The 15279-nt window shown below is 40.6% G+C and overlaps 1 protein-coding gene across 1 annotated transcript in view; it reads left to right on the forward strand.

Annotated features, from left to right (window-relative positions):
• Positions 1-15279, forward strand: part of LOC115782310 (NT-3 growth factor receptor-like) — a 111976-nt gene that overhangs the window by 67886 nt on the left and 28811 nt on the right. Inside the window, exons 6-8 of the mRNA XM_030732420.1 lie at positions 4353-4498; positions 6637-6778; positions 13999-14111. Of these exons, the coding sequence (XP_030588280.1) occupies positions 4353-4498; positions 6637-6778; positions 13999-14111 (401 nt within the window). The remainder of the gene's footprint in view (positions 1-4352; positions 4499-6636; positions 6779-13998; positions 14112-15279) is intronic.

Below are 15279 nucleotides of genomic sequence, written 5' to 3' on the forward strand. Positions count from 1 at the left end.
CCTATTATCATTTTTAATTTACTTTTTTATATAAATCGATAAATTCATATAAATGTGTAACTGTACATATATGTGAGTTATTTCAGTCTGAATTTATGTTATTACTGCGGCCCACCTGCGGTATCTTCACAGCCAGCCCACGCTTTGGGAATCACTGGGAAAGACTAATCTTGGCCCACCTAAAATCGCCTGACCCTCTTCAGTTTGCATATACACAAATCTGGAAATGAATAATGCGATCATCTACATGCTGCAAAGACCTTGCTTCCATTTAGATAGTTACAGCTGCACAGTAAGGATCACCTCCTTTGATTTCTTAAGTACATTTAGCATGATTTAGCTGCTGGTGCAGGCACAGAAGCTGCAAGAAATGTCACTAAACAAGACCATGTGAGATTGGGCAGTGTTCGGTCTGATTTGGTGATACGCAGCACAGGAAATCCACAGAGGAGTCTGCTGTCTTCATTCCTGTTCACCTTGTGCACCTCAGATGTTCAGTAAAATCTCTGGTTCTTCCACCTACAGAAATCCTCTGATGATTTTGCAGTACTTTTATTGATGGGCAGTCAGAGGCGTATCAAGCACTGGTGAACGATTTTTGTGGAGTGGTCTGAGAGGAATCATCTGCTTCTGAATGTGAATAAGACTAGAGAGATGTTGATTGACTTCAGAAGGAAGCGGACGGCTACACAGGTAGTGCTTATCCTGGGACAGGATATTGATGTGGTGGAGGAGTACCTGGGCATCTACAGTGACAACATGGTGAATTGGAAGACCAACACAGAGGCTTTATACAAAAAGGGAAAGAGCAGGCTCAGTTTCCAAATGAAACTGAGCTCCTTCATTGTGTGCAGCAAAATGTTGGAGATTTTCTATCACTCATTTTTTGGCGAGCAGAGTGGGAGAGCAGCATAAGAGCTGGTGACACCAGTAGGCTGAATACACTTATTAGAAAGGCTTGCTCTGGTTGGCTGCTGGAGAGGTCACTTAACAAACTGGATGGATCCCAATCATCCTATGCACCACCTACTGATCAGCCAGTGGATCACTTTCCTGAAAGACTGATTCATCTCCACTGCCACAAGGACAGATACAGGAAATCTTTCATACTGTAGCACATGCTATCACCCTCTATAATACAATAAATCTGTCTCACAGAGAGGCAAATTCCAGATATTATTATTAGGGCCCAAGCACCAACAGTGCGAGATGATCAGTTAGCTGTTTTACAACTACTCTTTCAAGAGTTTTTTTTAGATAGAAGGAAGGTGGGAGATTGGCCTATAATTAGCTAAGACAGCTGGGTCAAGTTATGGCTTTTTAAGCAGTGCTTCCCTTAGACAGTATTATTAGAAAGCATGGCATACATTTTCATTGTTATGCAGATGATACCCAGCTTTATCTATCCATGAAGCCAGATGGCATACACCAACCATTTAAACTGCAGGAGTGTCTTGAAGACATTAAGGCCTGGATGACCTCTAATTTCCTGCTTCTAAATTCAGATGAAACTCAAGTTCTTTTACTCGGCCCCACAAATCTTAGAAACATGGTGTCCAACCAGATACCTTCTTTTGATGGCATTACTTTGGCCTCCAGAAACACTATTAGGAATCTTGGAGTCATTTTTGTTAAAGCATATGTCCTTCAGTGCACATATTAAACAAATATGTAGGACAGTTTTCTTGTGTTTGTACAGTATGTCTAAAATTAGAACCATCCTGTCTCAGTGTGATGCTGAAAGACTAGTTCATGCATTTATTACTTCTAGGCTGGACTGTTGTAATTCATTATTATCAGGCTGTCCTAAAATTAGAGGTCTGAAAAGCCTTCAGCTGATCCAAAATGCTGCAGCTAGAGTACTGACAGGGACTAGAGAGAGAGCAGATTTCTCCCATATTGGCTTCTCTTCATTGGCTCCCTGTTAATCCAGAATTTTATTTAAAATCCTTCTTCTTACATACAAAGCAGTGAATAATCAAGCCCCACCTTATTGTAAAGAACTCATAGTCCCATATCACCCCAACAGAGCACTTCTCTCTCAGACTGCTGGCTTACTTGTGGTTCCTAGGATACTTAAGAGTAGAATGGGAGGCAGAGCCTTCAGCTTTCAGGCCCCTCTTCTGTGGAACCAGCTCCCAGCTTGGATTCAGGACACAGACACCCTCTCTATTTTTAAGATTAGGCTTAAAACTTTCCTTTTTGATCAAGCTTATAGTTAGGGCTGGATCAGGTGACCCTGAACCATCCCTTAGTTATGCTGCTATAGGCCTAGTCTGCTGGGGGGTTCCCATAATGCACTGTTTCTTTTCATTCACCTTATTTACTTTGTTTAAACTCCACTCTGCATTTAATCATTAGTGATTATGAATCTCTGACTCTCTTTAACAGCGTGTCTTTTTTCCTGTCTTACTTTGTTTTAAAAACTGTGAGTTTTCATCACATGGCGTGACCCTTGCACTGTGGTGAATTTTGATGTTTTGTCATGAAGCATGAAATTGCTTTAACTCAATTACACTTTGTCCAGTCTGTCCAAAGTGTCATATGTTTGGTAAGAGTCCTGACCTGAAGACATCCATATGCCAACAGTTCCTAATAGTTAGAGCACCACGTCGTGGGACCAGGAAATGTCATGTGTTATACTTTGTTGTTCTCCTAATCACAGGTTGACAGTGGTCTGAATAAACTTCAGACCTTGATGATGCTTGTGTGAGAAAATTGTGAGTTTTCATTTAACTTCACACCCTAATTGTACGGTGATTCCTCATGAAACAGGAAGTTGTTGTCAAGGGGCTCATAAAGCTTAAAAATCATGAAACTTGGCACACACCTCTGACATGATAAAAAGTGGGTGCGGCAAAATGACTGTATAGCGTTACCTACAAAATATCAATTTACCATCCCCGGCACTACATTTCATCTTTATGTGTGAAAGTTGGTAGCCCCATATTCTGTGAAGTCTCTTGAATCCATACCCTGAACCCAAAAGGTCAGTCATTTTGAATTTATGATGCAATTTTTTAAAGCATTTCTCCAGTTTCAGGTTGTGCACTTCAACAAAATCCTCCTAGAAATTTAATTGGATTGACATAATCTTTGGTCAGTTCAGTCTAAAGACCTTGGCGATCCTAACTTGTGAAGCTTTTGAGTTTTTGTTGAAGTGTGTGCCCATGAAGGCACACTGAATTTCAATCCTTTGCCCCAGCACAGAAAACTGGGGACAAAGTACCCTTTGTCCAATCTGTCCCAAACTTTACATGCCTGATGAGAGTCTGAGTCTTGAGCCATCATTGTGCCAATATTAGGTCACACTCATGGTGTCTAATAGAGGCAAGAGGAAGTCAGCAATATGTGAAAATTATCACCCAATGTACATTGAATTTTCATTGTAATTTGCACATTGTATACAAAGCAAAATGATGTGTAATTAGTTGATGTTCTCCAGTTCCATCTAGTGGGTACCAGAACTGAAAAGAATCCAGGATGTAAGGCATTCAAATGACTATAAGAAACTTCTGGACTTGCCCTTGGTACAAGGCGCTGCTGCTACTACTGCTGCTTGAAGATTATTATTATTATCATCATTATTATTATTGTGATTTTCAGTTGTTATTGTTATGATTATTATTATTTAATCATCATAACAAATGCTGTAATAAGCAAAAATGGGCTAAATATTTTCCACATTGCTGTGGTTGAATGTAGGAAATACATGCAGGGAGTTTTGACTCTTCTAGTCATATGGTGTTATGTTAAAGCCATTTAAATAAAGGACTGGTACAAGATAACAGTGTCATATCAGTAAAAATATGTCAAAGCATCTGCATGTTTAGTCATATGCTATATTAGGTTGTGCTGTTAGCTGTGACCAGTTACCAGTCCAGATTTTTTTAAATAGGTCAAATGATTTGTTGCATTTTTGTCAATTCCATTGTTGGTCCATTGTGAAGCTTGTGATCCCATTTCAGATGCTGCCTGTGGAGAAGTCCAGGTGCAAGAAAAAGCATGGCTCCCTGTGTTCTCAGATTTCAAATTCCAAGTTACCATTTTTTGTTTCTCCTATTTTGTAAAGTTAGCTGCTGTTGCAAGCCAAACTTTATTCATTCATTTAGCAGTGTGCTCTAGGAACAAGGTCACTTTTGCAGGTTATTGCTTCGCTACAGTGAGAGGAAATGTCAGTGTGGCTGAGTTGTAAAGTATGCAGTGAAGAGCTCAAAGAAGGGAAGATCAGGAGAGAACAAAACCTGCAGTGGCCCTTATAACTAATATCTGTATAGCTAATTGCTACAAAACATGTAATGAAGATAAGCCTACAGTATTAGACATTCTGTCCCTCTGTGTCTTCCTCTTAGACCTGCCAGAAATTAGCGTCAGCCACAGCAACCTCACAGTTGTCGAAGGTGATCAAGTAACGGCAGTCTGTAACGGCTCTGGTTCACCATTACCTGAAGTGGATTGGCCTGTCGATGGCTTGCACTCCATAATCACGGCACAGAAGGTAGGGAGGACATGCACAAATTCACATGTTTCACAGAGAATGGACTAAACCTAGACATTGCTGCATAAATTGATATTAGCTGGCTATAGGCAGTTCCTTCATAAATAACTTCTGTGTCTTCTTGGTATCATGATTTACACTAGAAATAAACCACTGGACTGGATTAGATTTATTTTATTGTAGCCACTTACATAATATGGTGGGGGGCAAAATTACAACCAACAATTGTAGTGTTGTAAATAAATGTTGTGAACTAGAGCTGGCTTTGGATTTTGTCCAGATTTGGTGAACTCATGTAAATTGCAAGCTCTTAGCTGACAGGACTGGCACCTGGTGTGGTTTTCTGCTGCTATAGCCCATCTGCTTCAAGGTTTGATGTGGAGTGCATTCAGAGATGCTCTTCAGCATACCTTGTGAGTATTTGAGTTACTGTTGCGTTATTGTCAGCTCAGTCTGGTCATTCTCCTCCAACATCATCTCCAACAAGGCAATATTTCACCCAGAAAACTGGCAGAAAACTGTGTTTAATGGATAGTCTCAAGAGCCTGAACAACGAAGACTGGACTTATGTAGGTATTTTTTTAAGATGTGTTGTATAAGTGCTTTGAGTGCTCAGACTGAGTAGAAAAGTGCTATGTAAGAACTAGTCCATCTCATCCAAGAGGCTTCTTTAGTTCTAAAACAAAAAGGGGGAGCCACCTAGACAACTTATAACTGTCTAGGTGGTGTCCAGAAAATGATGTGGGCTTTCTAGATAATTGGCAAACTTTCTGGGAAAAAACCTGGTTGTAGCTCTTATTTTTTTTTTTTTTAATTGCCACCACACATCCAAAAACAGACTAACGGCGTATGCCAGGTGGCCATCCATGAGATGGGCGGGTGGCAGGTGATCAACTGGAAGGCACAAAGGACTTGACAAAACAGGTTTAATCTGGGCCATGTGGAAGGTCAGGTGGATTCTGAAAGAAGCAGGGAGTACCCCATTTCAGTTCTGGAAACAAGGTGGTTGTTATTCTAAGGAAACCTCAAAGGAAGAGAGTAACAGAGTTTATGTGCCTACTCAATCTCCTGATTCTGCTTCTCTGTCTGACCATTTGTTTTGGGATGAAAGCCCAAACTCAGACCAGCCTTGGCCCCTAGGGCAGAGCAACAGGTCTTCCACACCTGGGAGATGAACTATGGGCCCCTTTTGGAGACTAAAACATGTAGGACATCATGAAAGAGCACCTCTGGACTCTCCTCAATCAAAAAGGCTCAGCTGAGCCAAGAGAAAACAAAAGAGCTTTCAGCACCAATCACAGAACTAGAACAGAAGAAGGCACTGAAGGCCACGAGATGCGGCAAAGCCCTTGGCATCCCAGCAGACTCGTAGAAGAACGGAGGTCAAAACCTGAAAAAAGAGCTACTCAGGGTTTAAAACGCATACTGGACAAACTCCTGTGTCCCACAATACTTAAAAAATGTGGTCATAGTAACCATCTACAAGAAGAAGGGCCTGAGAAGTGAATGTGGCCACCACCGTGGTATCTTTCTGCTGTCAATAGCTGGCAAGATCTTGGCCAAAATTATCCTGAACCTTATCAAGAGGATCTCAGAAGAAATGCTTCCAGAGAGCCAGTGGACTTCTCACAGGCTTTCTACACTGTGGACAGGGAGACACTCTGGTAGGTTTTGGAGCTGTATGGCTGCCCAGAGAAAGTAGTGCAAATCATCAAGCACTTTCATGAAGTTATGTCAGGCAAGGTCTAGATTGATGGAGATATCAGCAACGCTTTATCTATTAGCCATGGCATCAAGTAGGGTTGTGACTTAGCGCCGACCCTCTTTATACTCTACTTGGCAGCAGTGCTACAAACTATGGGACCCAACCTCAGCAAAGGAGTTTACGTGAAGACGAGATGAGATGGCGAGCTCTTCAACCTTGCAAGACTCAGAGCCTCCACAAAGACAAGACTAGGGACAAGTGAATGAAGCCCATTGTGAGAATGCAGTACCATACCTTTGAGGTAGTAGTAGTAGTAACATTTGCCTTCTGTACAGTATGTAATTCTATAAGCCTGCCAGTTCCTACACACTTGCCTGACATGTTCAGTCCTTTTTTGTTTATTCTCGCTTATTTTATCTTGCTGTCCCTCCAGGCTACAGTCTACGGCAACACTGTTCACTCCCTCAACATAACCTTGGGCAATGTAAGCAGAGATGACAACAACTTCCTGCTAATATGCACTGCGACCAACATAGTGGGCATGACCAATGCTTCAGTTCAGCTAACTGTTCACTGTAAGTAGATACACCACAGACACAATGTTGTGTTTTTAGGAAAAACTGCACTCCATGAAAAGTGGAAAAGGAACACTGTATTGCTGTGGAAATGCACTCTTGACAATGCAGGAATTTAGGGGCAACACAGAGGAATTCCCCTGGCAGTACTGTAATACCTTGTTGTCCTCCAAAAGAGCTAGAGAAGGTGGGTGGGGTGAGGGAGGTCTGGCCATCTCTGCTTAGACCCCCACATCTCGAATGCAGTGTCCATTTGTCTGTGAGAGCATGTGTGATTCTGTGAGGCAATTGTGAGAGAGCATGTGGAGGAGACTAACAATAAGGAAAATACAGGTGTGTATGAATGCATGGTTAAAGTTATTTCAATAAGGAAAGATAATTTGGAAGAATTGACCATGATTTATTGAGATATAGAAATTAATTAATTTGTCGATTAGACTCCACTGACCCATCATGGAAGAATGGACTCCCAGTGATCATAGGATTTAGGATAGGACGAGTTTCAACTTGTGTCAAAAGTGCAGATTTCAAACTACGTACCAGTTTTTAAATTGTGTTGATAGGCCAAGTAAAACCAGAGTTATGATCAATAATTTATGCCATGCTTTTTCCTGTATATTGTCCTCACGTTTGATGTGTGTTTGAAGCAGTGAAGTACTTGTAAGCAAAAAAAAAAAAAAAAATTTGGGAAAAATGCACCACATCAACCAATCCAAAAGACTGGCAACGTTTGGCATTTGGTTGCTGAGGAACAGGTGAAAATTGTGAGAGTGATAGGGCGAAAGAGTGACAGCGATATTGATAGTGAGTTTTGAGTCTATAGTTAGTGTGTAGTGTAGTGTAGTGTGTTTAATGTGTTGTGTAGTCATGGGCAAGGCAGGTGCTGCCAAAAAGCCACCAAAGGCAGACTCAAATGTAAACGCCAGCTCCAGGTGTACAGCAGGAGGAGGGACACAGCTGGAGGTGTCAGGCCTGTGATGGCGCCCTCTGTCTGTGGGTGGCAGGAACTGATTTTGGAATGGCAAAAATAATTTGTGTGGCAGCTTATTAACACCTGATTGTTATATGACAGTTGTACAAATACACCTGAGACGTTGACTGCATTTCTTTTTTAAATTAATTAATTGATTAATTAATTAATTTAAGTTAAAAAATGGCATACAACTTTATTGTTTGCTAAATTTGTACATAGGATTTTGAAAATTTCCACGTATATTTGTATTTTAAGTTATTGCAATTGTTCATTAAACATATTTATGGTTTTCATAGTAAAAAAATTTAAATTTTTTCTACTCTGATTTAGTTTTTGTGCTATTTTAGGTCCAGTGTGTTAATACAGTATGTCATCACACATGTGAGTTTGTACTGAAAATAAATGATACCAAATAAGGTGAGGTAAACAGTTATTAAGGTGAAATATGAAGGTAAAACCAAAAGTAGCCATAAACAGCCAGCTGAACACATCTCAGCTGAACAGAGACACATCATCCTCATTTGCTGCAGTAAGAATCATATCACTGTTGTCCATGGACATGTAACATTTGATTGGGATATGATCCGGATACACAAATACATCACACACCTTTTAACTCTCTATCACTCCAATCACTCAATTCCCTGACACATCGCATAAAGCCATATTATCAGAGATAAAGCTTTTACAAAAAATGAAAATGACCATAAAATGAAAGTTATTCTACTTCAACTTTTTAAACCTTGGAAAATTATGGGCATGGACAGCAGGACCTCTGTGTTATCTCTGTGATTCAGTGTGTGGAGAGTAACGTGTTAGCGTCTTTGTGTGGTTTGTAGCAAAGCTGTCAAACTACAAAATCTTACCTGTCAGGAGAAAGACCTGGCTGCCCCCCCCCCCCCCCCCCCCCCCCCAAAAAAAGACAAAACTTGCTTTAAAGCCTAAGAACCAAAGCAAACCCTCACAGTGTTTACACTTAACTTCGGCAATGTCTACATGCAGAGGGCTAAACACTGTAAGACGGTTAGACGTCCAATCCCAAACCCCTTCTGCACGATACAGTGCATAGGCTGAAGCTGCCACATGAATGTTATAGCAATATTACTTCTACTTTCTATAGGAATTACACATTCTAATTATTCTAGTGATACCTAAATAGTCACACACTGTGTTTTGTAGACACTGTGTTGGCATCTCTGTGGCTGATGGACGTGACTCAGCAAAAACATCTGGATGAACTCCGCCTATGTTGTTAATCTACTAAAAATCATTTTTCACCATTGAAATTAGAAAGGTAAACTTTCATGGTTTGGGTATATGATTACACACAAAGTGAAAGATGTGAAGCCTTGATTTTTTTCCCAAGTCTGATGATTGTTACTTAAGATTAGGCTTAAAACTTTCCTTTTTGATAAAGCAGTTAGGGCTGGATCAGGTGACCCTGAACACTCCCTTAGTTAGACTGCTAGAGGGCTAGGCTGCTGGGGGGTTCCCATGATGCACTGAGTTTTCTTCTTCACTCACCTCTTTTCACTCTCTGCATTTATACACCACTCTGCATTTAATCATTAGATATTTTTATCTTTGGCTCTCGTCCACAGTGTTTCGCTTGTCCTCTCTCCCTCCCCTCAGCCCAACTGGTCGCAGCAGATGGCTGCCTCTTGTTCTGCCGGGGGGTTCTTCCTGTTAAAAGGGAGTTTATCCCTTCCCACTGTTGCCAAATGCTTGCTCATAGGCGGTCATCTGATTGTTGGGGTTTTCTCTGTATTATTGTAGGGTCTTTACTTAAGAATATAAGCCAAGCCAAGCCAATTTTATTTATAAAGCACTTTAAAAACAGCAAGCACTGACAAAGTGCTGAACAAGGAAAACAAGACAACAATACACAAGGGAAGTGCAGATAAAAATAAATAAATAAATAAAAATAACAGAGGATAAAAGCAACAATAACATACATAGTTTATCAAGAATCAAATAATAAAACAGTATAAAATAACTAGGTGAAATAAAATACAAAATAAATACACAACAACTAAAATCAGCATCTCAAACCTGGTCAAAAGCCAGGTGAAATAAGTGGGTCTTAAGAGAGGTTTTAAAAGTTGTCAGTGAAGAGGCCTGTCTAATATGCAATGGGAGCGAGTTCCATAGTTTAGGGGCTGCCACTGCAAAGGCTCTGTCCCCCCTAAGCTTCCGCTTAGTCCTCGGCACGTCCAAGAGCAGTTTATCAGCTGATCTGAGCGAGCGGGAAGGGGAGTGTAGATGCAGTAACTCAGAGAGGTACGATGGGGCAAGGCCATTTAAAAACTTAAAAACAAATAAAAGGATTTTAAAATGAACTCTAAAATAAACAGGCAACCAGTGCAATGAAGATAAAACAGGGGTAATGTGCTCCCTCTTACGTGTTCCAGTCAAAAGCCGTGCAGCAGCATTCTGGACCATCTGAAGACGAGCCAATGAGGACTGGTTTACGCCAATATACAAAGAGTTACAGTAATCTAGCCGGGACATAACAAAGGCGTGGATTACTGCTTGAAAATGATTTTTCGACAAGATGGTTTTAATCTTGGCGAAGTATATAAAGTATCTTGAGGTGACTGTTGCTGTGATTTGGTGCTATATAAATAAAATAGATTTAAAATTCAGTTGAAATTGAATTATAGGTCATGAAAATCTAAAAGCCATTATCTCATATTATAATATTTTCTAATAATTAAAAAATGAATTTGGAATACTGAAATGTCCAACTTCTTAAAATTATGGTAATTTATACTCTCAGTACTTGGTTGGGGCTGCTTTACTACAAATTACTGCATCGTTTGTGGCAGCCGGGGCTCAGGAGGTAGTATGAGTCATCTACTAATGGAATGGTTGGTCAGCATCAGTGTTAATTTCATTGACAAACTATTTTCGTCATAGTTTTCGTCAACGACAATAACTAAATAAAAACTACCTAAAAGGAAAAAACGATGACAAAATTAATTGACACTTTCATCAACGAATGAAAACGAGATAAAAATGCTTGGCGGGGACGACATCCAATCAGAACTTATTTCATTTTGTGACATGGCGGGACAATTAGACGCACAGTTGCACAAAATTGATCTAAACACGGTAATGGCCAAACTAGCCTGTGATTTGTCGTTACTTCCGATAGAACTAAGTTATGTTAACAGTGTCAGCAGGGAGAAAGAGAAGAGCCGATGTATGGACACATTTGTCCTTTGACATTGTGACAAACATTCAAGCCTCAATAATATTCCATAACTTTTAATAAATTAATAAATTAATTTAAATTAATTTTGTGTGTGTGTATAACGACTAATTCAAGGGAACTGAAGAAAAAGCATTTACATTTTATACCCTTTATGTTTTAGTTGACTGAATCCACTGTAGATTTAGTCGACCATATTCTTACACTAATTAGTCGACTAAAACTAGACTAAAACTAAAACTATTCTGATGACTAAATTATGACTAAAACTAAATGACATTTTCATCAAAAGACTATGACTAAAACTAAATCAAAATTTGCTGTCAAAATTAACACTGGTCATCATGGCACCTTGAATCAGACCTCAGAAACTTCATACTGGACAGTAGCTTAATGGTATAGTACCACAGAGCATGTATTGTGTGGTAGCACAGGCTGGTAAATCAATACTACGAGACCACAGGTTCCGTTATAAATTACCACAGAAAGTATAATACCACTGGAACACACCGGAACAGTTACATGAAACGCCACTGGAATGCGCAACAGACACGGTTAACAGCAGGCAGTGACCCACATAACAAAAACTGCTTGAAAAGTTATTGAAAAAAACAACAGAGATCTCAACAACTTTGAGATTTGGTTGGTAAGTCAAAAGTAAAAAGATGTCTTCTCAGGTCACTGAATGTTGACCAAAAAAAAAATTCCTCTGCACATAAACCCACTGAGAGATTTTGCATTGATTGGAGGTCTAATTGATACATTGGCTAAGTTTGGGTTAAATTTGGTTCAACAGTGAAAGTAGATGTTCAGAGATCATTCCTACACATTATTTTAATGTAATTTAAAAAAACATACATTTGCAATAATATACAAACACACACTTGTATCTTAAGCATGGCAGTCATACTGTACTCACTGTCAACCGCTTAGACTGTTGAACTCATCAGGTGTTGCAAAATCAGAGAGCACACTATGGCTTAACTTTTAAGCCAGAAGTACCAGACAGACGATAGAAGTAGCAAACAATGCACTGCCATTCTCCAGGAATTGCAGCATGTTGTATGTAGCCAAATATAGCGGCAAAAGTGAAATTCAAGAGTCTTTTATTATCATTTCTGCAATTGCAAAGTACAACAGAAACTAAAGGGTGTTTCACCTGGAATGAAGCAGTGCAAATAAAGTTAAAAACAATCTAGCTGAAATATAAATATACTAACATATAAAAACAGCAATAAGTCCAGCATCCAGTGGCATTCGCACTGAGTAGTGAGAGCTTAGGTGTTGAAGTATATATGCTGTATTGTGCAATTAAATGAACCTTCTCCCAGGTGGTAGCAGGGAGAACACGCTATGAGATCGGTGGTAAGGGTCTTTTAGGATAATTGACACCCTACAGATGCAGCACTTAATGTAGATTTCCAGCAACAAGAGGAGGGGAGGCCCCTATGCTCCTTCTGGCCGTCTTCATCAACCTATTCAGCTGTTTCTGGTAGTCCTTACAGCTACCAAACCAGGAGGTGAGGTTGTAGGCTCTCTGTATGCTCTCAATGGTGCCCCTGTAGAAGGTGGTTGAGTGGATGGTGGGGAGACCTGCCTTTCTGAGTCTCCCAAGTGGGTGGAGCCACTTTGGGACCTTCTTGACAATGGCTGCAGTATTTGTGCTGAAGGTCAAGTCCTCTGCCAGGTGGACTCCAAGAAACCTGACACTGCTGACCTTCTCCACAGCAGCCCCATTGATGGTAGGCGTGTCTACCAGGTTTTCTGAAATCTATCACCATCTCCTCTGTTTTTTCTATGTTAAGGGATAGGTTATGGGACCTGCACCACAACGTCAGCTGCTCCACCACCATTCTGTATGTGGCCTCCTCATTGTTCTTAATGAAACCCAACACAGTCGTGTCATCTGCATACTTAATGATAATGATAATGATTGGTGGCATGGGTGGCAGTCCAGGCATGGGTAAGCAGGCTGAACAGGGTGATCAGGAGGGGACTCAGGACGCAGCCCTGAGGGGACCCTGTGTTCACCATGATGGAGCTGGATATTCTTTTTCCCACCCTGACTGTCTGCCACCGCTGCATCAGGAAGTTGAAGACTCAGTTGCAGATGCCAGTGTCTATCTCCTAGCCAGTCTGTATGCTGCTGCATCTCCTGATATGAATGCTGTGTTTCTGGCTCTCAGCAGCACACACACTTCAGCACACATCCAGTGTTTGTTGTTACGACACTTGTAGGTTGTCACGGGAGGGAGGGAGGTCTAATGTGTTGCTCCATCTTGTTGAAAAGTCCACACATTGATAGAATTTTGACAGGACATATTTGAGACTTGCCTGATTAAAATCCCCTGCTACCATGAAGAAGGCATCTGGATGAGCTGCCTGCTGCATGCTGACGTTGTACATCTCCTCCATAGCCTCCTCTGTGTTGGCCCACAGCGGTATGTACACAGCCATGATGATGACCGCGTAACCTCTCAAGGCAGGTAGAAGGGACATCTCACCATCAGCAGCTCTTTGTGTGGAATGCAGATCTTTGAAACCACCTTGGCATCCAGACACCATGAATTGTTGGTGTGAACTGCCAGGCCTCCTCCTCCTCCTCCTCCGTGTCTTTTTGCAATGTGTCAGACACCTCCTGCTGATGTTGTCATAGACAGCAGCATCTCCGGGTCTGGTTGGGGTAGTAGGCCGAGCTCATCCAGCTGATGGAGCATGATTGGCTGGAGTGCTGCATAGCAACATTTCATCTCGCAAATGTTCAATGAGAACTAACTATTGTACAACCGTCTTGCACTTACACATTTGGCTTTGGCCATCACACAGTTTAAAACAAGTACACTCTGCCTCTTGCCCTATGACTACTAGGAGAGCCCCCCCCCCGCCTCTTGCCCGATGACTACTAGGACTACTGCTGTGTGTGTGTGTGTGTGTGTGTGTGTGTGTGTGTGTGTGAGAAATACAGGAAATTGTACACACTCGCTTGAGTTAAAATGCGAGTTTCCTTATTCTTTGTTCTCTGTGTCTCTTAAGTTCCTCCCACCATTGTTAGGCTGAAGGAGCCAGAACGCCGCCATGACACGTGCATTGAATTTACCGTTCGTGGTTCACCTCACCCAGCCTTAAGATGGTTCTACAAAGATAAGGTATATTTTTGATTCATTCTCATAAATCCATTGTGAACATTTTTAAATTTTATTTTATTGCCATTTCTGTTGAACGTTCACTTGTTTGCTTATGTAAATTCTGTTCATAAAAATATTCAAGTCTCCATGCCCATCAAAAAATCACTACCAGTTATGTTTACGGTTCCTTAGTTACTTCTAAATATTTCCTCAGTAAATTCATGCTAAATTAGAACAAACTGCTGGATAAATGTCACTAGTAAAAAACAAATAGAAAAAATACTGAAATGCTAAGAAAACCCTCCGCAACTCAACTCTACTCAAAGTGCTGTGAAGTGATTCAGGAAGATAACGTGAGTATAATGAATTTTGTTTGTGGTTTTTGGCAATAACAGTGCCCATGCAACACCATGGACCACAGAATGAATAATGCAACACAACTTAATACATTTAAAATGTTTGGAAACAATTTTTTTTAAAAATACAACTCTACTAATAGTGACAACAGTATATAAAATAATTGAAATTAGAATTAGACATGAATACATCAGAGGGACAGCTCAGGCTGAGACAAAGTTAGAGAGACACCCCTCAGACTTCTTGATGTCTCCCCATGTGCCAGGTCATTTGAAAAATCCTGGAAACAACCCTGCTCTTATGTATGTGACATTGCACTTCTGGTTTTAAAACAAGAGAAAATAGAGATTTAGCGTACAGTAAAAATACAATTTGGGTCCACTGAATGTTAATATAGATCACATGTTTGTTAGAAATGTTAGATAAATTTCTCTGATCCTATTTGAGGAAATATTATTAAACGCAGTAGAAAAAGTTAGTTTAACAATCATCATCCAGGTAGTCACAGCATTAAAATGAATTTTTATATTGCCATTGCCCAGGAAATGGCAATGTTTGGAACACTTTTTTTCCCCTCCTGCTCTCTGACAGAGATGGTCGCATTCAATCTCTCTCCCTGCCCTCCCCATCTCTCCTGCTTGCTGCTTGCTGTAAGAACGTCTCTCACACACTGTCCAAATAAGAATAAGATTAGAAGCAACATGGATCTGGAAAACTGGGCCCTAAACACTATTGATCGAATTTTCTCCACTATGAGATCAGGGAAAGGGGAGCCTGCGTGTCCGAGTGGAACAGACCCGGTCAGCTACGTCATCGATTCTTGGAGCTCGTG

The sequence above is a fragment of the Archocentrus centrarchus genome, chromosome 6 (assembly GCF_007364275.1).
Source record: "Archocentrus centrarchus isolate MPI-CPG fArcCen1 chromosome 6, fArcCen1, whole genome shotgun sequence".
NCBI classification, from domain to species: domain Eukaryota; kingdom Metazoa; phylum Chordata; class Actinopteri; order Cichliformes; family Cichlidae; genus Archocentrus; species Archocentrus centrarchus.